General features: G+C 38.0%; 2 protein-coding genes across 2 annotated transcripts in view; both read right to left on the bottom strand.

Moving 5' to 3' along the window:
* ADGRG7 (adhesion G protein-coupled receptor G7) overlaps positions 1 to 25198 on the bottom strand; it is a 64193-nt gene that overhangs the window by 12044 nt on the left and 26951 nt on the right. The window contains exons 7-13 of the mRNA XM_017506327.2: positions 20395 to 20528; positions 20170 to 20277; positions 12661 to 12827; positions 12044 to 12199; positions 6751 to 6863; positions 2794 to 3137; positions 1976 to 2072 (exon numbers count right to left, since the gene is read on the bottom strand). Of these exons, the coding sequence (XP_017361816.2) occupies positions 1976 to 2072; positions 2794 to 3137; positions 6751 to 6863; positions 12044 to 12199; positions 12661 to 12827; positions 20170 to 20277; positions 20395 to 20528 (1119 nt within the window). The remainder of the gene's footprint in view (positions 1 to 1975; positions 2073 to 2793; positions 3138 to 6750; positions 6864 to 12043; positions 12200 to 12660; positions 12828 to 20169; positions 20278 to 20394; positions 20529 to 25198) is intronic.
* On the bottom strand, positions 15789 to 18062 carry LOC108287785 (60 kDa heat shock protein, mitochondrial). Its single transcript, XM_017506373.2, has one exon. It carries the CDS (start codon positions 17989 to 17991, stop codon positions 16270 to 16272), a length of 1722 nt encoding a protein of 573 aa, XP_017361862.1. The 5' UTR covers positions 17992 to 18062; the 3' UTR covers positions 15789 to 16269.

Genomic DNA, 25198 nt, shown 5'->3' with positions numbered 1-25198 from the left:
AACACCATTATTATACATTTCAAAGGATTTCTAAAGTTGTTTGCATTGGAATAGTGTGAACTTAAATTGTTAGAAATTATACTTCTAATCCGAATGACCTAAGAGGATACCGAAATGATGTTCAAATCTCTATAACGAATTTAAAAATGAAAAGGCATTCTTGCCTCTAACAGATAGAATAATAAGTCCATCCATAAATAAAACAGTGCCACGTTTATCTTCAGGATGATGGAGGTTGATCTGACAAATACTACGGACTTGAGGTCTGGAGAGCATCACAATTGGATGTACATGAAGTGTTTATCTCCTTGGTAAGTTTGCCATGGGACACGGAGAAAGACAGCTTCACCATAAAAACAATACTTGAAAAATTTCCTCTTAATTATAATTTCCCAGGGAAACTTCAACCCTTCGGGAATGCCTGAAATGGCCTACGTGATAGTGGTACGAAGAACCAGGGGTAGAGCGTTAAAAAGGAATGTGCCCTGCCCTACATTCACCCTGTAACTGGGTCTATGCAGAGATAGCAGTATCTCAAGTAAGTGGGTCAGGGGTTTCAGGATGACTGGCAGAACTGGGAGCAACGGGGGAGCGCACAGTCTCTTGAGGAGCAATTGCTAGGAGGATAACTCAGGAAAACCAAATAATCCCTCCTGGTTCTCAATACTTCCTGGAGAAATGTGGCCCTTGATGGCACGTGTGTAGGGTGGAAGGGAGAGAGAAGGTCCAGGAGGAGGCAGATGCTCATGTCACCCATCCTTTCCTCTCTCCCCAGCTTCTCTTATTATCAGTTGGCTCATATCTTCCCCAGCAACTAACGCTGTAATCAGGAAAGGAGCTGCTCTTAATTATTTATAGCTCAGTGTGAATAAATTTAAGTCAATTGGCTTCTTTTTTCTGAAGACTTTTAAAGGAGTGAGTCTAGCCCTGTGCCTGGGTTAACACCAATTAATATTGCAACTTGAAGTGAATTACCTCCCCCATGAGATATTTGCATGTTGGGTATCTCTAATTAGGTATTTCTAATTGTGGGGTTCAAATTTTAAAACCTAAAAAGATATTAAACCATAATTAAACAGAGAGAAAGTAGTGTCTGGGACCATGAAATAAGGCCAGGCAGTCAGCTTCCCAGCCCACAGCTGGGCACCATCAGTCCTGGGAAAGAGGTGAGCTCCCTGAACACCACAGCCTTCCCTTGGAGTCCTTGCCCATTTCCAGAAGTTTTGCTTTCATTTGTATTGGTTTGGAACTTCAGGTGGAATTTGGAAATAAGAATAGTTAGACATAAAATGAGAAGGGAAGACAAATTGAAGAGCAGTTACCATTTGGTAGCAGAAATGTGTATAAGGAGTTGAGTCTCAGTTCAGTTCCACTCTTTCCGCCCCCACCCATAAAAAGCAAATGCCATACAGTCAGATGCTCCTGTTCCAACAGTTCATTATTCACACTGGAGTCACAGTAAGAATTTGTTATATATGATGAATCATTGTGAAATATTCATCATAATCATATCAACAAAGAATTGGTTTATATGAATGAGACACACAGAGCGTCTTCTTCATGTCACTAAATGTTTTACGCTTGATTGATCCCTTGCAGTAAACCCCAGAATAAGAATTACTATTATGATTATTCCCATTTTCTAGATGAGAAAACTAAGATATAGGGTTACTAAGGATCATACCTATTATGTCATGATTTTCAGATTTAATGAAAGAAGACAAATTTGACATAAGGAAGTCCACATTTATAAATTTAGAAATTGATTACTTGCTTTACAAAAGGACTTATCATGAGAGATTTCCATGTCATCATTTTTAAAACATAATGTGTTCTTTGAGAATTTGAAATGTCTACCATTAAACATGACAATTATACAGTGAAATGCAAATTATAGTGACGCTTGGAGTCAGTATCACTGAACAGTTACACTCTTAGTTCAAACAGTTGGACATTGAAAAAAATATAAACTCACATTTCCTCTTGCCGGTATTCTAATTCCCACTGTGGATTCTTTTCATTCTGAGAATAAACAACTCCCACCGTTACAGCCACTACTATAGCCGGGACTCCTATGTGACAGAGAGAGGCATGGAATTAATAATTTATCCAGACTTGGATTAATTATAAAAGACCATACATGAATTATACATCTGACCCTCTTCAGGATATTTGTTATTTTCACTATGGACATAATGCAAAGTGATCCTACATATGCAGGTCGACAGTGGACATGATTTTTCTCCAAGTATTTTCCTTTCCCTTTTAGTGATGGCTCTACAGATCAATCCTATTTCCGGTTTCTTTGTAACTCTTACCACTATTTTCACTTTTAGTGGCAGAGTTTCTCTGTCACTTGAATAAATTTAAATTTAGATATCCCTAAAACAAGTCTTCCTTTGCTGGAACCCAACACATTTTTCACATATTTATGCTTAAAGAGTCACTGTGATTGTCTTTCTTGAAACATTTCCTTTAAAGTAGCTGGAAGTTAATCATTTGTGGTCTAGATCTTAAATCAAATTAGTAAAAAGAGATATTTAAGGAAATTAACAATTTCAAGTTAGTTACGTTGGTTTATGACGTATCTCGTATTCCTGCCTTGATCACATCTGCCCCCTTCACTGGAGTATAAGCTACTAGATAGAAAGTATTCTTAGCAATCACTCTATTTTCTATCTCCTCTTAATTATGTCAAGGCCTTGAACTATTAGACCTTCAATCAGTGTTTGTTTAAATTCAATGATTTCCACAAAATTAAATTCCTGAGAAAGGGGAGATACAAACACCTACCCCATCCAATTAATGAGATGAAGAGAATGAAATGCCGAGGAAGAGGCTTCATGGTCCTTATGAGAAAGAAATAGAGCTGTGCCGCGCTGAGTGTGTTCCAGGTAAACGTCACTAACAAGAAATAGTGCAGTAAGGTGGCAACCGCAGTGCACGTGGGATTTGGGGTGCTAATGGTGTCTGTCTTGGGTATCACATTATCGGTAAAGTCCATATTTTCAACGTCACCACTTGTCTTCAAGTTCTTATTGGAGTTTTCAATTCCAAACACAAAGAGGAGGTTGAAAATCAACATTGATATGCACAGACTGACCAACACCCACGTTACAGAGGTTTTTCTGACTTTCCTGAAAACAAATAAATAAATAAATATAAAAAATGAAATGAAACAAAACAACTGCACAAAACAAACGTTAGTGAAATATCTAGGGAACAAAGACTATTATTGCCCAATGGAAGTTCAGTTCATAGCTCAGTGGGGACAGCTGGTAAATCCATCTTCTCAATTACATCAGAAAACTATACTCTCCTCTTACAATTTCCGCACAGTCATGAGTTAAAGGAAACAGGCTGATGTATCTTTTCTTGAAACTGTGTTCTAATCAAAAGTGATGGCTAATCTCCAAAGACGGCTCCCAGTGAACCTACTTCCGGGTAGGTACGCCCTGTGTAGCTCCTTCACAGAGGCCTAGCAGCCAAGGCCAACTTATCCTTTAAACACAATAGTGCTTAGTGTTTGTAACCCATAGTAATGTTTTGACTTCTTTTAGACGTAGAAGAAAAAAGAGGACTCTTCTCAAAGAATATTAATATATGCATCTTTGTACCAATTGAATCATACAATATTATTTTTAATCTTTCATTAATAACATGAAAGGTTCCACAAAGGCACAAGTGCCTGGGGAGCATAAAAGTCACAACATGGCCCTCCTGGTGAGACACCCAAGTATAAAGAGGTCTCGGGGAACCTCCAGCTGACCTGCACACTGGGAGAACTGGCAGGAGCTGTGGGAAGGTCGCGCCCTTTGCAGGGGAGAAGAGCCTGCCTCTGCTCTTTGGGGTGAGAACCCAGGATTCATCTGTGTGGGGGTGAGGGGCGAGGAGCCTACCAGCAGAACTCACACTTTGCTGAGAGTTCCTGTTTCCCTTTTCATCCAATAAGCCCTGTCCTTCTCACCCTCCAAAGTGTCTGTGAGCCTGATATTTCATGGTCATGTGACAAGAACCCAGCTTTTAGCTGAACTACAACAGCGATGTAGGAGAAAGTCTACAACACTGGCAGCTTTTCCTTTTGTGCTCCTGGGAGTTCTGAGTCACTGTGTAAAAACCCCAGCCACCTTGCTGAAAAAACTGCATGCAAGTCCTCTGAGACTGTATGGAGAGGGAGAAAGACCCAGCTGCCCCAGCATCCTAGGTGACCCTCCAGATGACTCTGGCCCCGCCGCCATCTGACTGCAAGACTACAGTAAGACCAGTGGAAAAATCTCCCAGCTGAGCCCAGACAAGCCACAGAATCATTAGAAATAATAACTGTTCCTATCCACTGAGTTTTGGGACAGTTTTTTATACAGCACTAGGTAATAAGTTCTACTCTAGATTTGCAAGCTTATATGAAGGCCATCTGTAGAAGAGGCCCTATATGGATTCTTAAAAATTTTGTAATAGAAAATTCTGCACATTAGTAGATGAACTCATATTTAAATGCAGAGAAAAAGTCTCTTGAGTTTTTCAATGTAATTTACCTTTAAAACTCAAAATATCATTTCAACTTACCATATTTTCAATTTACAATCAGTTTATTGGGACATCATCCTATCATAAATCAAGAAAATTCCTGAATGCTGTCACTTTCACACCATCTTAAAGCTGAAAAATTGTAAGTTGAACTATGGTCAATAGGGGACTGTCTGTATTCTGTGCATTATTATTATATGGGAACCTGTCCACGAACAAAGAAAATTTTATAGATCAGGATTTTAAAATCAATAAAATTTTGTCTTTATTTTTGTTTTGTTTTTTCTCTCTTTTTAAAAAGTTTTTTTGAGATGTGATCTTGCTGTATTGCCCAAGCTGGTCTCAAGCTCCTGAGCTCAAACAATCCTCCTGCCTTGGCCACCCCAAGTGCTGGAATTACAGGTGTGAGCCTTCAGGTCTGGCTTTTATTTTTGTTTTTGTTTCCTGATGAATTTAGTGGCATCTATGGTTGCATAATTGTGCTAGAAAACACATTGATAAAGGAGGAAAAAAATCTGATGACAAATGAAAGCAGTGAGGTTTGAACAAGGAAACTGGTTATGCAGCAGCTATGACTCATCCCTATGGGACCAAATAATTGTCAGAACAACGGTGATGATGGCAGAAATAGAAAGAATGAGAGAATATAAGAGGCATTTAATTTTCCATGACAAACATGTGGTTACACGGCATGTAGTTTTCCTTCAAGGCACTTACCACAATATGTAACTACATATTCATCTGTGTATATATTTTCATAATGTCTGCCTTCTCCCCCCAACAATGTATATTTCAGGAGAGATAGGAGATTGTTCATAGTTTTGTTTTCAGCTCCTTACATCATAAGCATTCACTATAAAATTTTTAAATGAATGGCAGAGGTTCATTTAATGTGAAAAGGGGAAGAAAAGGAATCAAAAATAATTCTGACTCTTTGGAGAAATGAGAATCAAAAACAATTCTGCTTCTTTGGAGAAATGAGGCAGAGAAAGTGAAAGGTGATCATCTTGCTGTGATGGAAATAAGGAAGTGATTAAAGACGGAGATACGATAAAACAACGTGAAGGGTCGCCCTCTGGCGACATTGGGAAGCACGCTTTTTACAAAAAAGTACAGCAAAGAAATATAGAATGACAGACTAGAAAATCACCATTTTTCAACTACTAATGTAATAATTTGTTCCAACAAGGATCAGTAATGGATAACAAGATAATTGAGTAAAAGATTTTTGGGAAGCAGGATATCATGCATTCTCAAAGTGGCACCCCACAAGTCACCTATTATTTACGTAGGGAAAAAATGAACCTTTAATATGTGGAAATCTGGCAGATATCACTTTAAACAAAGAATCAAACTTACAGTCAACAATAACGGGATAAACTGATGTGCCTTCTTGTGTCACCCTAAAAAAAATTCCATGATTGCAGTATTCCCACCAAAAATAATTAACCTGCATCTCATCATGAGGAAAATTTCAGACAAATCTTCAGTGTGGAACATTTTTCAAAATATCTGGCCTGGATTCTTGAAAAAAATTCAGCATCATGAAAGACCAAATAAACATGAAATGTGAAGTTGACAGAGGAAACACGCAGTAAATAAGTAAATTAATAAATGAACAAGCTTCTAAAAGACAGCAGGCAGTTAAAAAAAACGTAGCATGTGACAAAAAATAAAAAATGGGATACAAAATTGGACCTTGAATGAAGGTGGAGAGAGGTATTTGTTTATAGTTCATTATTTAAAATTAGACTTTAACTATGGGATTCAAAAACTTTCACCATTTGAAAACTTTATATGTTTTTGAAAAATGTTTCACCATTTGAAAGCTTGATATATTTTTTAAATTATTTTTGTAAAAAATTGCTTTTTAGCAATGTCTCTTTCGTTTACAAATGCAAACTAATAGGCACGGTTCTATTCAACACTAAGGAATTATGGCATTAATGAGCTGCAGGACCACATTAATTTTCCATGACAAACTTGTAAATAAGTGGTATATAATTCACTTCCAAGGCACTTGGCGCAATTTGTAATTACATATTTATTTGTGTGTATTTCTTAGCCTTTCCAGGCCTGAGTGTCCTGCTCGGTAAAATAAATACATTCAACTGAATCTCAGGTCTCCTCTAGTTCAAAGACACTGTAATTCTGATGAGTATTCTCAGAGTAAATTATACCAGAATAGCAGCTTCCCTTCTGAAAAGAGCCTGCTTCTGGTCTTACCTGGTAACAACCTGAAATATAATTGTGAGAGCCAGACCAGTAATAGACAGTGCACATCCAACGTTGGATAATACGTCAAGTGATTTGGGATATTGATAATCCTTTTTGAAAGTCTGAAAAAGAAGTTAAGATCCATATTTTTAAATAACCATCCCTGAAATATCAATGAAAGTCAACATCACAGAGTTACATGGGTCAAAATAACCAGATAGTCGCCAGATGTATTTTCTTTTGTAAAGCTCTTGATATATTTAAAAGTGAAATACATCAACCCCTAATTGCTGAGCAGTTTACCTGAAGTACAGGCTTGAGAATAATTATCTAGCTTAAGAATAATTACCTATTTAATGCAGTTAGGGAAAAATATACAGTCATGCCTTGGTATTTGCAGGGGGATTGGTTTCAGGACAACTTGCAGATGCCAAAAGCCATGCATATTCAAGTCCTGCAGTTGGTCCCGCGGAACCTGCAGTTGTGAAAAGCTGGCCTCCGTATACCAGTTTTACACTCTGAAAAGACTGTGTTATTTTCCATCTACATTTCCTTGTGGATGCAGAAGCTGCCCAGATGGAGGGCAGATATTTTTTACTGAAAAAAATCCACATATTAAGTGGGCCCATACAGTTCCAACCTGTGTTGTTTACACGTCAACTATTTATACTTTTCCTTGATATCTGAAATCAAAGTTGTTTGAATGAGATCTAAACCATCAAAAGTTGCCTCACTTATTCATGACATTACTTTTAATGTGTAACGGGACTCTAAGTTGACACACTAAAAATAAACTTGCAGAAATATTTTCATCAATATGGAAAGATGTTCATGCCCTGTTAATTTTTTAAAGGAAGACTTATTTTTGTGTAATATATCTATACAGCTCTCGACATGTTTGGGCACATATGTATATGAGAATATATACCATGTGAGCATGTACTCTTAGAAATCTGGTGAGGTAGTAATAGTGGTCGCAGGGTGGGTTGGATATGTATAATTCATTTTGCTTATCTGTACTTTCTGATTTTTTAAATTGTTAAAATTAGAAAAGCAATGTATAATTATTTGTAAAATCTGAAAGGAATATAGAAGAATAATACACTGCCAGCTACCCCCACACCATATCTACCTCTTGAGAGCCTTTCATTTTTCCAGAGGTGATCTTTTCTTACGTGCTTAAAAATACTATCTATGTCTCTCTAAGGTGCAAAGGTCATTCAATGTGAGGAAAGAAAAGTCTTCTCAACAAATGGTACTGGGACAATTGGAGAGTCACCTACAAAAGAATGAAGTTAGACCCCCACTTCCCACCATACCTGAAAATTTACTTAAAATGGACCATAGTAGATCTAAGTGTAAGTGCGAAAACTATAAAACTTTCAGATGTAGAGAAGTTGAAGCCCTCATATATTACTGGGGGGAGTGTCAAATAGTACAGTCACTATGGAAAACATTCTGGCAGTTTCCCAAAAGGTTAAACATGGAGTAAGAATTACCATGCTACACAGCAATTCCACCCCTAGCTATATACAAAAGAAAATTAAAAACATATGTACACACACTGTACATGAATGTTCACATTAGAATTGTTCACAATACCCAAAAATTGGAAACAACTCAAATGTTCACCAGTAGATGAATGCATAAACAAAACATGGCATATTCATACAGCAAAACATGCAACAACACTGATGAATCTTTAAAGCAATTACGCTAAGTGAAAACAGCTAATCACAAAAGACCACTTACTGCATGATTCTGTTAATATGAAATGTCCAAAACAGGCATATCTATAGAGACAGAAAATACATTTTGGTTGCTAGAGCTAGGGTCAGAAGCAATGAGGAATGACTGCTAATGTTGATGGGGGTTTCTTTTTGGGGTGACAATTATGTTTTAAACACAGCTTGTGGCGAACATTGCACAATTCTGTGAATATACTAAATTACTGAATTATACAGTGTAAATGGGTGAATTTTATGGTATACGACTTATATCTCAATAAATACGTTAAAAATTTAAAAAAGGACTTTTCTTTTTTGTTGTTGTTTTGTTTGTTTTTTTGAGACAGAGTCTAGTTCTGTCACCCAGGCTGGAGTGCAGAGGCATAATCATAGCTCACTGTAACCTCAGACTCCCAGGCTCAAAGGGATCCTTCCGCCTCAGTCTCCCTAATAGCCAGGACTACAGGTGCACACCTTGAAGCCTAGTTAATTTTTTGCTTTTATTTTTTTGGTAGAGATGGGGTCTCACTATGCTGTCCAGGTTGGTTTCCAATTCCTGGGCTCAAGCAATCTTTCCACTTCAGCCTCCTAAAGTGCTGGGATTACAGGCATGAGCCACCATGCCCAGCTGGGGATTTTTCATTTCCAAAATTGTGTAATAACAGAAAGCAAACTCATCATAGCTCAAATGCACACCTAAGTGTATAATGACAAAAGGAGGAAACCCACAAGATAAACAGAGGTAAAGTATAACTTTAAATGGTGTGTGATCGCAGTAGGCTTTTAGAAAGCATCAATAGACAACTCAGAACAACGGCAAATGAAAAGGCTCTTTTCAGGCAAATATTTTAGGCAGACTGTGAATGTAAGAGAGAGTCACAGAGACAGGTGTTTTAAGTAGGGATTGCTGCCATAAATAAATGACAGATGTTACATGCAGGGGTTGAAAATGATGTTTAGCTGTATATTAGTCTTCTCACCCTTAGCCACCCCACAGATTTCAATCAGCATTACTAACATCACCTTCAGATATGACAGAGATAAAAAGGTCAAATTAATGCCTATAAAAGGCAGTGACATCTGACTTTCTTCCAATAGGCTATATATCATCATTTTTACATTTACACAAGGAAAATGCCCCACTGGAAGGCCCTGGTGCCCATGATACCTACTGACTCTGCTTGGTAAGAAAGCACTCTGAAGTGGTCTTTCTCAACAGCCATCTTCTCCAAGGTCAAGTCAGTCTCAGGGGAGCTCCTCTGAATTAATTTCGTGTATAATTGCTCCAGACTCTGGAAAGTAAAACCACAGTACAATGTAACAATGAGAATAACCACAGATATTACTACTAATAATTGCCTCAGCTAAAAATCAATGGTAACTTACCACCTCAGCAGCTTGAAAACATTCATCAGCAATTAAAAAATTTCCAACATCCAACCACCCTTTTCCTATTTTCATATTCATCTAGAAGAGAAAAATGAGAAAATAATTTTTAAAAATTAATACCTCCCCCAAATTGGTTGGGGCAATACTGGAGAAAATATTGAATCCTCTGTCCATATTCAGTCATATAACTCACAGAAAACAAAAAGCAACAGTTAGCATTTGTTAGAGCTCTGTGTTCTACTTTGAACTCCATAATTTAAAAGAAATGGTTTTAAAGAAAAAAAGTAGCAAAAATTAATAGACTTAAAAACATGTCTTGCTGGGCGCAGTGGCTCATACCTGTAACCCCAGCACTTTGGGAGGCCAAGGCAGGCGGATCACTTGAGGTAAGCAGTTTGAGGCCAGCCTGTCCAACATGATGAAACCGCATCTCTACTAAAATTACCAAAACTAGCCAGGCATGCTGGTGGGCACCTATAATCCCAGCTACTCGGGAGGCTGAGGCAGGAGAATTGCTTGAACTCGGGAGGCAGAGGTTGCAGTGAGCTGAGATTATGCCACTGCACTCCAGCCTGGACCACAGAGTGAGACTCNCAAACATACAGAGGTTCACTAACATAATAGCATTATGCTTGAATTGCCATTTTACTTTTCCATAAACATTTTTCCATATCAGTATATTTTTATTAAACACTTTTATGCATTGTGCAATGACTGTGTATTGCTTTAATAGAAATAAAATAAAAACAAAATACACATTTAAAAAGAATAAAACAAAAATTTTACATTATTTCTTGTGTGTAGTATACTAATAGATGCAAAAAACATAAGATACATAGGTCTTCAGATTTTAAAAATAATCCCTTCACTCAGAGCCAGTTTGTTCTTACTTTACATGCAATTTTCATTAGCCACTTAAAAATATATATATTGCAAACCAAAACTAATTACAAATGTAGCATGTAGGGATTGAGGCAGTTAGATACTAGTGAGAAGAAATAGCTAGAGCCTGTCCTCAAAAAAGGGAAAATATAAGTATAATAAAGTAATCCGTATCATTTAACATGTATAACAGCCTGTGCTTTACATAGCTATTCAATGATTCTATGACTTTAAGATATTAAAAAATTAAACTTTTCTTCTGTATCTCCTGATGGATAAGGCAGATCTCTCTGTAATACAAGTTAGAAAAGAAATAATCCAAGTGAATTAAAATAATAGAGCTTTTATCATTAAAATGAGAAAACTAGTTATCTCGAGAAGTTTTAAAAAGCAAGGTTCTGTGCTTTGATAATGTAAGCCATACCCAGTATGTTCTACCAATCTCCACTGGCTTCCTAAATATGGCTACATTATAGCTACTGGGGAATGAAAACATCTGCCTCTCCTTGGGAGAGTCATAGCATCAATAGTCCCTTACTAAGGAGAAGCACACTCTCCCATAACTCCCCATTCCATTGTGTATAAAAGCATTCCATCCAGCACATTAACTAACATTTGTGTTTCATTGAAATAATAGAAATCATACAGAAGCCCTTCTTCTCGCAAGGGTCAGCATAAGAACTTTGAGAGATGCATGCACAGCTGCACACCAGAGCTAAGTGGTATCAGTTACTTGCACGGCGTAAAATTCTTTTACCTCTAAAATTCTTTTAGAGGTAAAAGAATTCAGGAATACATGGAGAAACTAGGGGACCGATTGAAGGAATTAAAGAGCTTTTTCTTTTATGTCTTCTAGCAAACACTTAGTAACCTGAGCAATTTCAATGGGAAAAGCTTTGGGTAACTGATTTAAACTATTCACATATAGGTAAGTATGTATTGAACCTGTCTCTGACACACAGTTATACAGCCTTACCCCTGGCTATAACAACGTTATGCTTCAGAACATGTGAGTTAGTTGAATGGAGTTCATCAGCTTTTCCTTCGCACATGGGCTCCCTTCCCAGGATCAAATACATAGTGCTGACCTCTCTACCCTAAGACACGTAGCAAAAAGTTCTATTCTGCTTGCCTTTACCAGCGCTTTACTTTTTAGTCCTATTATTTTATTTCCTGTTTTTCCATTTAATCTGAGTTGAGAATCTATGTAAACTAAATCCCAAAGTTATTTCCAAGGAGCACATACTAGAATTGTGTATGACGAAGATTCTCGCCTGGAAAGAGATTACTATGTACATTCTTACCATCAATACAGCAAAATTAGTAGTATGGTTGCAGTGGCAGTGCAGAAATCCATCAGTGCCCTTTTCTTTGTGACAGCCATATGTGTCCCAGTCCTTAGTTGCAAAATTCCAATAGACACAGGCATAGGAATTGAGTTGATATTCATCTCGGTTGTACTGTGAATTGATAAGACAATTACAATCACTATTTCTAAATGCTTAATTGGGCTAAAATCAAGTAATATAAGACAGTCGTCTGAGAAATGAATAAATATACACTAAGCATTAGCACATCCATTATAGATTAAAGAGAGGGAAAAAAAGACGTCAAATCTAAGTTAGTTAACTTTGCATTTAGTTAGTTTGACAAAAGATATGGTTGGGAGAAATATTTAAATGGATACATCAAAGAATCTTTTAAAGAGTTTTGCTGTAGATTTCTTTTACTTGAAATACTCCTGCTTTTGGTATTCAAGAGTGGTCTGAATTTTTATTATTTCTGTTCACGGAAAACGCCCCATTCCTCCTAATCTCTTCCCCTGTATGACTCTATTCAGTCTCAGCTGCCACCTTCAGAAAGACCGAAGGCCAGAAAGCATGAGGACACTTTTTTCTTGCATCTGTAATGAAAAACTCACCTTTGGACTAAAGGCCATTTCAACAGAAGCACTCTGACCTTGCTCATTTCCATCAGTTTTGCTTGAGATAATTTTTTGACTAGAACTTGATTTAGCTATAAAAGTTTTTGATTGGAAAAGCTTGTCATTTTGATAAACTACAAAGCCACATGCCTTGGCGTTTCCCCCTGTAGGGAGAAAACGACATTAAAATCAATAAGTGAACTGTAGGGTAAACAGAAAACAAGATCTCATGTTATTGTAGAAGTGCATGGCTGCTTAATATTTGAGTAAAGTACAGTAAAAATGGTTTACTGGTTGAAACTTTACTTAACTGAAATACGTAATTAACACATATAACCCATGGTGGGCCATTCCACCCATATTAATTTTTTTTCTGAGCTTCACTTTCCTTACCTTCTACATAGGAACAAGAATTTCTGCCTAATCCACCTCAAAAAGGTATTGCAAGGATCTCACGTATAAAGTAAACATCTTGCTTTATGCATGAGAGATGGAGAAAGTGAACGCCACATGTGGTAGCCCCAGCCCATGTTGCCTCCCTGACTGATAGGATATGAGACAGGAAACAGCAAAGCTGGGACACCAGGATGGCTGAGCCCAGAAAAGCACCCCTTGAGCCCAGTCTCCTGTTCAAAGGGGACTAGTGGTGTTAAGTCACGGAGCAAGGAGTTCAAGTCTTTTTCTGTGGAGTTTTTGATGTAGGCACTCTTCACCATCTCTTGAACTATTGTTCTCTGCTGTCACGACAATCATGGGCTTTTCCCAAGGCTAACAGGCTACTGTGAAACATCTTCTAGACATTGGCAAAGGTAATCAGCTGTTCATCAACGATCCTGAAAGACCATCACTGCTGCAGAGGGTTTTGCACCCAGCCCATTGGTGGCAGCAGTAAAAGAGAACCAGGACTAACACTTTATACAACTCTTGGCGTATCTAAAACAGCAGAAGCATCAACAGTTTACATTTTAACTGAATTAATTTCCTAAACTCTGTTGTCTTTCACAAGCGATAAAAGGAAAATGCCGTGGTGTGAAACCAAAGTACTCAGTCATGTGATTTGAGAGGGAGACATGCGAGACCCCACAGCCCCCAAATTGTCTTCCTCTGCAGCTGTTGCTGGAGCCTCCACCTGGAGAGAAAGAGATGGGTTGCTGACTTTTGTTCATGCCACATGGACATCACCAGATTGCTTCTCCTGTACACTAAATGGAAAGTTAACCCTAAAAATGCAGCAAGGTTTCTTTTTATTCTTTCTTTAAAAATAAAAGAATGAGATGAAGCGCAGTGGCTCATGGCTATAATCACAACACTTTAAGAGGTTGAGGCAGGAGGATTACTTGAGTCCAGGAGTTTGAGACCAGCCTCAGCAACATAGCGAGATTCTGTCTCTACCAAAACTTTTTTAAATTAAAAAAAAAAAAAAAACTAGCAGGTCACACCTATAGTCCCACCTACTTAGGAGGCTGAGGCTGGAGGATTGCTTCATCTTGGGGGGTTAAGGCTGCAGTGATTTGTGATCATGCTGCTGCCTGTCATCCTGGGCAACAGAGTGAGACCCTGTCTCAAAAAAAAAAAAAAAAATAGGCTGGGTGCATGGCTCATGCCCATAATCCTAGTACTTTGGGAGGCTGTAGTGGGAGGATTGCTTGAGCCCAGGAGTTCGAGACCAGTCCAAGATAGGAGACCCCATCTCTACAAAAAAACTGAAAAAAAAAATGCCCAGTTATGGTGGCACATGTCTGTGATCCTACCTACTCAGGAGGATGAGACGAGAGGATTGCTTGAGCCTGGGAGGTCAAGGCTGCAGTGACCTGTGATCGTACCACTGCACTCCAGCCTGGGTGACAGAGCGAGACCCAGTCTCTAAAATAAAATAAAATAATAAAATAAAAATCAAAAAATTACATGCTTGATGTAAAATTCAAATCCATAGAACACTTTTTTTTTTTTTTGAGATGCAGTTTCACTCTTGTTGCCCAGACTGAAGTTCAATGGCGCGACCTCAGCTTACTGCAACCTCCACGTCCTAGGTTCAAGTGATTCTCCTGCTTCACGCTCCCTAGTAGCTGGGATAATAGGCACCCGCCACTATGCCCAGCTAATTTTTTGTATGGAAGGGGTTTCATCATATTGGCCACGTTGGTCTCAAACTTCTGACCTCAGGTGCCACCCACCTCAGTCTCCCAAAGCTCTGGGATTACAGGTGTGAGCCACAGCGCCCAGCCAGAAGATATTTTTTTAATTAGAGTGTTGCTCACCCCCTCTTCATTTCTACAGTAATTTGATCATTTATTAGAAAATGATTATTTTTATAGATACGCAGAATCATTAGAAGAAATTACATCTACTACTATATTGAAATGTTTTTTTAAAATCTCCATATTTCTAGATATACGTCCTTGATGTCTCTTTATTTATATTCTCTCACTCATTTTTTCCTTGATCAAATTTGTCAGAAGCTTGCTTCATCTTTTCATGAAATTGATTTTGCATTTTTCATGCTTCCTTAGCTAATGCTTAAAATTTTTTAACAACTCATTTTATTTTATAATACATTTTTAAAGGATACACATTTTCTTTTAAATGCCTCTTTGTCCACATCCGACAGGTAGATGTGATGTTTTCATTCCCATTAATTTTCAAATAATTTGTAATCTGCAGTTTAATTTTCTCTCTCATAATGGCATTTAAAATTTTTCTAATTGGTTAGAATTTTAGCTATTCTTTTAAAGTACACTTCTAGTTTGATTGCATTGTGGTCAGGAGCTATGTCCTATATGACTTCTATTTTACAAAATATGTAAGTTTTTCTTTGTGGACTAGTAAATGGTCAGTTTTTAACATACTCCATGGATATTTTAAAAGAAATTGTATTATCTGTTCTCTTTCTACAACAAAATTACATACACATGAGTATATATAAAGGTCAAGTTTATTATTTTTGCCTACTTGATTTTCAATTTCTGGGATAGTTGCACTAAAATCTGTCCCTATAGTGGCATTTTCTGAATTCCCCATGTATTTGGAGATGTCTTTTAGGAGAATTATTTATCCTTCTAAAAGACATCTTGATGATGCCTTTTAGGAGAATAAATAATTAAACTACAGATATTTTTGGAGACCAGTTTTTTTTTTTTTAACTTTAAACAAATTTTTATTACACAAAGGTTGTCACATAATTGGATATTTCTCTACTTTGTACACAATTATTCTCACTCTCCACAGAAAGGCTGCCTAACTTCTCATCTGGCGGTGGCAAGCACTAAAATCCTGATTTTAACAGAATAGTAGTAAAAATGCCTCAGTGATTTAAGTTGAAAGCAGTACACTGGTACATGGCTCTTGTACCCAGTATCAGGAATGTACAAATGTCTTTTTATTCAAAAATACAAAATAAATTATCTGTAGGCATGGACAATGACAGCAATAAACCATTATGTATTTTGTCAACTGAAACCAGTAACTGATGGTTATAGTGATGTCTTAAACATCAGCCAGCCTTTTCTTCATTTTCTCCAACTGACTTCTCTGAAGTTATTGGTGAGGAACACTGCCTTGGGCTTCCTGTCACAGTTCAATAATAAAGGTAAAGCACTATTCTAGGAGTTAGAACATGCCACCTCCCATACCACCTCCCATTCCACCCATTGCACCCATTCCAGGGTCCTTCTCTTCTTTAGGAATTTCTGTGACAACAACTTCTGCTGTAGTTAACAGAGAGGCCACACCAGCAGCATCCAATAAAGCAGTTCTCACAACCTTTGTTGGGTCAATAATTCCTTTTTCCACCATATTCACAAAATCTCCAGCCATAGCATCATAACCAACTTCTGAGGAATTTTGCATAATTTTCTCAACTATCAAAGATCCTTCAACACCTGCATTCTTAGCAATGGTCATTGCTGGAATTTTGAGTGTTCTTTTAATAATTTCTATACCAATTTTTTGATCTTCATTAGCTGGAGTCAATGAGTCTAAGGCTGGAATGCACCGAAGCAGGGCACAACCCCCTCCCAAAACAATGCCTTCTTCAACAGCAGTTCTTGTAGCATTAAGGGCATCTGTAACTCTGTCTTTCTTTTCATTCACTTCAACATCACTTGTCCCACCAACCTTCAGCACAGCTACTCCATCTGAAAGTTTTGCCAGCCGTTCATTCAGTTTTTCCTTTTCATATTCACTAGTTGTGACATCTAGCTGCTCAATGATTTCTTGAATACGTTTTTCAATCTGAGCCTTATCACCTTTTCCTTTTAAGAGCATGGCATCATCTTTGGTCACAATGACCTCTCCAACTTTTCCTAAGTCATGAGGCTGAACGTCTTCAAGATTTAGGGTCAATCCCTCTTCTCCAAACACTGCACCACCAGTAGCAATAGCCATATCTTTAAGTTGGTTCTTTCTATTGTCACCAAACCCTGGAGCCTTGACCGCCACAACCTGAAGACCAACCTTTAGCCTATTCAAGACAAGTGTACTTAGAGCTTCTCCATCAACGTCTTCAGCGATTATGACCAAAGGCTTACGGTGAGCATTGGCAATTTCAAGAGCAGGTACAATGGACTGGACACTAGAAATTTTCTTTTCACTCAACAGAACATAGGCATCCTGGAATTCACATTTCTGACCTTTTGATGTATTAATAAAGTATGGAGAAATATAGCCTCGATCAAACTTCATGCCTTCAATAATTTCTAATTCATCATTCAGTGTTTTTCCATCCTTTACTGTGATGACACCCTTTCTTCCAACCTTTTTCATTGCATCAGAGATGATATTCCCAATTTCTTTGTCTCCATTTGCAGAAATTGTAGCAACCTGTGCAATTTCTTCAGGGGTGGTCACAGGTTTAGACTGCTTTTTGAGTTCGGCAATTACAGCATCAACAGCTAACATCACACCTCTCCTGATTTCCACTGGATTAGCACCTTTGCTAATCTTCTCGAAGCCTTCCTTGGCAATAGAGCGTGCCAGTACAGTAGCCGTGGTAGTGCCATCCCCAGCCTCTTCATTTGTGTTATTGGCAACATCTTGAACAAGTTTAGCTCCAATATTTTTATATTTATCCTTTAAGTCAATTGACTTTGCAACAGTCACACCGTCTTTTGTTACTTTGGGACTTCCCCAGCTTTGCTCAATAATCACTGTTCTTCCCTTTGGCCCCATTGTAACAGCTACGGCATCAGCTAAAAGGTCTACACCTTGAAGCATTAAGGCTCGGGCATCTGCACCAAATTTTACATCTTTGGCGTAAGCCCGAGTGAGATGAGGAGCCAGGACCCTGGAAACCGGTCTCATCTGGCGAAAGACGGTGGGTAACCGAAACATTTCTGCGGGGCGGCGGCAGGGCGTGCGCGCGGAAAAGCAGGTCGTCTACGGCGAGTGAGGCGAGACCAGTTTTTTTTGAGATGGAGTCTTGCTCTGTCGCCAGGCTAGTGTGCAGTGGCACGATCTCGGCTCACTGCCATCTCCACCCCCATGTTCAAGCGATTCTCCTGCCTCAGCCTCCTGAGTAGCTGGGATTACAAGTGCACACCACCACACCCAGCGAATTTTTGTATTTTTAGGAGAGATGGGGTTTCACCATATTGGCCAGGATGGTCTCGATCTCCTGACCTTGTGATCCGGCCGCCTTGGCCTCCCAAAGTGCTGGAATTACAGGCATGAGCCACCATGTCCAGCCTGGAGACTCGTTTTTTTAACAAATATAAAAATGTGTCTCTTTCTGTCCAACTGGTTCTCTGTCTCTACAATAGTGTTTTTAATTCATAGACTATATTGATTATTTATATGAAATTAAAAAATTAGATTTCTACATTTTACCAAACACAAAAATGAATTCTAAGTGCACTGTAAACACACATATAAATACAAACACTAAATATGTTCGGAAGAAAATGTAAGAGACCATTATGATGACTTTAGAATAGGGAAGCATCACGCATAAAAAAGACACAAAGTACCAATTATACAAGAAAAGACTGATACATTGGGTACATTGATACACTACAAATTAAAGTTTTGGTGTGACTAAAAACATCAGAAAGATAACTGGAGTCTGGAGTGAAGATATTTATATAATCAATGAAGAATTAATTTTCAGAATTTAAAAAGAATTTCTAATGGCCAATAAGAAAAAGATAAACTATCCAATGGAAAAATGATCAGTGTTTGAAATGGTGAGTCCCAGATTGGGAAATCTGAATGTCTAATAAACACATGGAAAGACGCTCAAATCAAGGGAGAGAAAAGCTAAGCAATCATATCATACCATTGAACTTTCAAGTTGCAAAAGGAAATTAACAATATATGTTTCATATTATCAATTAGACAAAAGTTAATAAGTTTGATAACCCACAGATACACCTTCAAAAAAGGGTAAGTTTTTGTTTAAAAGTTCTATACAACAGGATAAAATTTATGTAAATATTTAAAAACATCTCCTCATATAGGATATTTTGTTTATGGATACATAAGTATACAACAAAAGTTTAAACACAGCTATGAAAATGATACACAACAACTTCAGAAAGATGTAATTTCTAAGGAGGGGGAATGGGAACGGATAAGGTCGAGGGCTTCAGGTGCAACTGTAATATCGTCACTCTCTTTTTTAGAGATCGGAAGCAAATACAGCAAAAATTGACATTACTTTGCTGGTAAGTTCATAGGTACTGCTGACATTACTTACTGTACTTTTCCATATGCATGAAGTATTTTAAAATTAAAAGAAAAAATGCACAAGGACATAGACGACTTAGATTTAGTTTCTACCATCACAAAGCATGTGGCCAAAGCAAATGAGAGCAAAATTCCAGAGTGCCAGATTCATGGATAATACTCTCTTCTTTTTTAGTTGCTGTTATAAATGCATTCTGTCTAACACATAAACTTTCTGGCATTGGGTTTTTTTCTTTGAGAAGAAATGAAAAGTAAGTGTATGTGTTTGATTCACTTATTTTTTTTAGACTTTGAAAAATACAACCACTTCAAGTTACATGTAAGAATTTCTTAAAGGTTATATGCAGGATGACAGTGCGCACACAGTGGGCACCACAGAGAGGTGGTAATAACCTAAAACTGATACTGCTAAATAATGACTGTGCCAATTACATAGACTTTTCCAGGGTCAGGTGTGCAGGATGAATCTGAGCCTGAGAGTGTCATGCCACTAGTAAACATGGTCTGAGCTTGTGATTCAGTATGTTTTTAATGTGTAAATGTACAAGCAGAACCACCTTAGTAAGACTTTTGCAGGAAAACATATCTGTGTGCATGGCCTGGGCATTTCAATTCTGTTACTTTCCAAAACGTTTTTGAGAAAAGAAAAAGAAATTATGACTTAGAATAGTAGAGTGATTACCATAATATGTCAGAACTCAAACATACTCAAATGCAAATTACTCTGTATCAAACTAAGTACATTATTTCTTCCTCAGTAAATTAGAAGTTAGTTCCATGAATTCTAGTCCATTCTTTTTTAATGTAACAAAGTTTGAGACCTACCATTTTTCATGTTAAGCAAAATCTGCAGTTCAGTGTTTCCATCTGGATTAAGGCCGCTCACGTTTGTTTGTATAAATGTTGAACCAGAAACTAGGGAACCACTAGCTCCTATGAGAAGGGAAAGAGTAGAATTGTAAAAGTCTATATTATCGTGCGCAGAGCATTATTCATCATCGGTAGCAGAATGCTCTTTGCCATTACAAGCACACAAGATTAACAGCTCACCTTTCTGCACAGAGAAGCGAACACTTGAAGGCATATTTTCTGCAGATAAATTTGCTGACTGTATCACGATGTTAGGTTCCACCACTGATTGATCACCCAAAGACAAGGAATAATCCTCCATTTGCTCAATAAGCCTGCATATAATAAAACACAACTTAATACTCAAGATTTTGTCATAAAATCAAAGGTATGTGTTCTCTCTTACACTACAGCCAAAAAACATGAGCATAGAATTGTGTGGTCATGACAACATTGACAATTGCCTGGCAATTGACAATTGATGATTGATTTACTTCTCTGGAGTCATGGTATGTTACATGCACTTAAAAAAAAATTCTGGGGGATAGTCCTCACTGAAGACCACCTTGAACATAGATGGCAAAAAGGTAGAATTCAAGAATGATAGATTTCCCAGAAGAAATAGTCTTTACTATGATGCTTTTGGCATAGAAGGATGGTGTTGCCACCCAGCATTGGCAAGGCGTGCACTTCTAATTGTTTCTCCAGTAGTGAGAATCCGTTTCCATTTATTGATCTTCTTCCTCTCACTCAAACTTCTTAGGATCCAAAGCATGTTTTGAAAGTTGTTCGTTCCTGAGGTGACAGTTCAGATGGAGCCACCAAAGAGCAGAGCTCTGAGCTCATTGCCTCAGCTATGAACTAAGCCCTGAAGGTTTACACAATGTTCTTTTCTACTTTGACTAAGTTGAAAGATAGATTAGATGGAAGGTGGGAGGGAGTGTCAATTTGGTGTTCTCCAAAGAAAAGTCATAAGACCTTTTCTTTTTCTTGTTTCTCGTAGAAATATTTGAACTATTATTTCTGTACTTGACCAAACAAAACCTCTGTATGTAAAATAATCAGTCCGGTTTTTCCAGAAATGAAAGGATTTCATCAGAATGTAGTTGTTCTAAATGCCAAATCTTTATTTCTCTCACTAAAATATCTTTTTTCTACCTCTAAATGAGATAAATAGAAAGTTTACAAGAATTGAGGGTTGCTTTATAAAAAGAACGTAATCATCATTCGTACGGAAACATTCAGATTAGATCCTCTGCTTCAAACGTTTTCCTTTTATAAAACCATTTTTAGAAATTCACACATACCCCAGAACTGCTTTCAACAGGAGGAATACCTAAAAAAAAAAAACACCTCCAATTTGCAAAGAATATCATTCTACCTAATAGTAACTGTTGAGTACCTACTGAGAGGCCAGCACTCTGTGAAAAGTGGGAGTACCAGGAGCTGCTCCCTCAGGCATTTGCAGGCTAAAAGGAAAGACGTGGTAGGTATAGCAGAGGTGTTTTTCATTTTCCCAGTACCGGGTTGCTCCAAGCACAGCTACTTCTAAGGTCATTTTTTCTTCCGTATAATTTTCCCTCCACTTGTCATAACTGATAAGATTACAGATGGGCACCTGCCTCAGAGGAGCTAACCCAGAAAGTGGCCATCAACCTGGTACAATGGACCACAATAAGTCATCAGATTCTTGGACACAGGATTTTTTAAATTAGTGCTGTAGTTATATCAGAAAAGTCATAACTTGGAGCCAGAGAGGACATTATATCATTGTAAGAAAAAAATACAATTTAAAACTAAGAGGCTAATTCTTCCTGTTGAAAATAAGAAAAGATCGATAAACTCCTCTACTAAGACTTACAAAGCTGCTTTGAATCCTCAGTCATTCTTCCTGGGTCCATATGGCAATAAAAGAAAATAAAATTTCAGGACCCTCTAAATTTATTATGTCCAGGAAGTTAATCCCTGGAGATTGAATCACTTGGAGCATGTTTGTAGCTTCTACTTCTTAGATTATAGATTAACTCTCTTCCTCATTGTTCTTGTTCGTAAATGAGTAGGAGAGGCCAGAGAGCAGACCTTTCCCCTTTCTAATGACGGATTTACGTTATAGATTAACTGCCTCCTTTTTGTCCTGTACCTAACTCAAACCAAATGGCTCATAATTGTTACGTATCCAGTGTCATTGTGACATCTTCAGTGTGGAATGTTAAACATACCTTTCCTGAAAGAAAAAGACCAGCTCGGCTAATCAGATCATTACAACCATGCATTAAGCCTTATATAGAAAGATGCTGAAACTCTGTTAAACTTCCCTGAATTTTGTTTATATAAATGATCCTAAACTTACATGCTTCAAACCACTGACTTCCATTTTTTGAAATCTGTGCTTCCCAGGCAGCTGTCCTTAAACCTTGCACTTGAATGAACTCTCTTTAAACTAGATTCTGACCTTTTTGATTATGTTGGATGGACAAGGCCCACTATATTATGATCCAGTTCTTGGGACCTCCATGAGACCCCAAATGCCTATTTACAAGAAATCTCTATTTGGTCAAGATAATTTGAGTGGATGCCAGGCTAGCTGGAAACAGAAATACAAAAAGAAAAGTGAAATGTAAATGTACAGGGTGGTCAGTGCCAGGGAGGCATTTTGGTTCTCAAAGTCAGGTAAACCAAGACCTTCACTATGAAAGCAAAGTTCTAAGGTTATAGATCAGACTTTGCAGCCAGTGTCCAAAATGGTGACATCAGCCCATCGCAGTGGCTCATGCCTGTAATCCCAGCACTCTGGGAGACCAAGGAGGGCGGATCACCTGAGGTCACGAGTTTGAGACTAGCCTGGTCAATATGGTGAAACCCTGTTTCTTCTAAAAATACAAAAATTAGCTGGGCATAGTGGCACATGCCTGTAACCCCAGCTATAGGGAGTCTGAGACAGGAGAATCACTTGAACCTGATTGGCGGAGGTTGGGATGAGCCGAGATCATGCCACTGTACTCCATCCTAAATGACAGAGTAAGACTCTGTCTCAAAAAAAAAAAAAAAGAGAAGAAAAAAAATGGTGAAGTCCTCATTGATTGTACTATGATGCCCTCACCAGCAGAAACCCTAGCTACACCTCCAGAGCTCTGTCCACTTTGACATTCTGCCTCTACCCAATTTAGAGAAAGACAATGGACACTAGAGACCTTCCCTATGACAACTTGAGATGGCTGAAGCTGGGGTGGACTCCTTCCTTCCTGTCACTCTCCTCCTTTGTGTTCTCACCCTCCCCACTTCTCCCTATACTATAGAAAGGGAATTTGGTAGCTGCGAGACTAGAGACACCAAGAGAAAACCGGAATGAAAGAAGGAAGAAGTGAAGTGAAATGGATGACTAAGGCCTGGTGCCTGTCGGGGAATCCTGCACCCGGCCTACGTTCAGAAGAATGGAGTTTGGAAACCAAGGATTGTCCTGAACAACCCTTAATTTCCTTGTTGTGGAGAGATGATAAAGAAACCTAAAGGGTTGGTGACCTGACTTTGAGGATAGAGGCAGAGGAGGAAGCCTTATCTAAGTGACTGAAGAAAGGATCTGAGTCCAAGACAGCTTATGACAAAGATCACATGGTGCAGGATAAACTGATAGACCATTAATGGAAAATAAGTGGACTCGAAATTCAGAGCGGTTAAAGGAGGAATTGAACGTGCTTATACCATTTTATAGTTCAATGTATCCTGTACTTTAAATTTTTATTTATCTTCTAACTACCTCCTTAAAACGATTTGGATATTGCATATAAATCAGACAAAATTGTTTTTTCCTTTATATATTAAGCCAGTAAAATTCATAATTATTTAGTTTGAGGAAAATATTCCTATCTGCTTTGTGACCTGTGATGTTCAAATCCCACAACTTCTGTTTTCTCAGCTTTCTCATAAAAAACATCCGTTCCTCCCCTCTAGCAAGACTCTGCAAACACAAAACTTTCAGCTCTGAAGGGAGCCCACTCTGGCTCTTGGAATTTCTTTTCACTGAACACAAACTCTGGACCCCGTGGGCAATTCCTTCTCATATGTAAAGAAAAATGAGAGACATTTATATTCTCCATGAGAAGGGCCCAGACTCCTATTGAAATCTGAAGTCACAAAGGACACCAGTAAAACTGTTCATTCAACCTCTACCACCAGCTCTCAGAATTACACTCTTTTGAATGCTCTGTTTTGTGCCTTTGTGCTTTTTCTACTTTCAAATTTCAATACTAAGTAGGTACTGGTTGTAATCATTAGAAAACTAAGAACTACTTCTGAGAATTTCTCCTGAGGAAATAATGAGTCATGTAAATAAAGATTATGTACCAGAATGCTGATTACTTAGAGCATTAAAAGACTTCCAGGGATGTATTTGTCCAGCTGAAGAGCAAAGAACTGTTTCAATAAAAGTTTACTCATATAATGTAGTAATCTAAAAGTATGATGTAGATGTATACATATTCATATAAAAGATGTTTATGAAGAAGATGTTTGTAAGGTATTGACAAAAGCAAGTTATGAATCAATATAGTATGTAATATACATATACATACAGACAGACACACAAACGCAGAGAGAGAAACAAAGGAAAAACACCTGGAATATACACAAATAGGCTAATAAAGGTAAGATAATTTTTTAAATTTGCTAAGCTACCTATTTTCTTATGTTTCTACAATGAGCATGTATGCTTACTTGAGTTTAATGAAATTCTCTGCATTCAGCATCCTTCAATTTGTCCACATGACCTCATTCTTCTTGGCACTGGACAAGAATTCAGGACCCAGCAAGTGCGGGGACCCAAAAAGGCTGTCACACTGGCCCTTTGGCCTCACTGGCAGAGGGCAGCCACCCCGTGTGGTGAGGCAAAGAGTCCTCTGGACTGATAACACACTGCTATCCATGGATAGTGGAGATAAGAGAGCATTGTAACACACCCTCTGTGGTCTTGGGGTTGCAGGTACCCCAGCTGGACGCTGCTGCGGGACCT

Source organism: Cebus imitator, unplaced genomic scaffold (genome assembly GCF_001604975.1).
Source record: "Cebus imitator isolate Cc_AM_T3 unplaced genomic scaffold, Cebus_imitator-1.0 Scaffold354, whole genome shotgun sequence".
NCBI lineage: Eukaryota > Metazoa > Chordata > Mammalia > Primates > Cebidae > Cebus > Cebus imitator.
This window is presented reverse-complemented; position numbering and strand designations above follow the sequence as displayed.

What these genes read in the sequence shown, in the direction of transcription:
- LOC108287785 (XM_017506373.2), bottom strand. Translation starts at nt 17,991, where the DNA reads ATGTTTCGGTTACCCACCGTCTTTCGCCAGATGAGACCGGTTTCCAGG.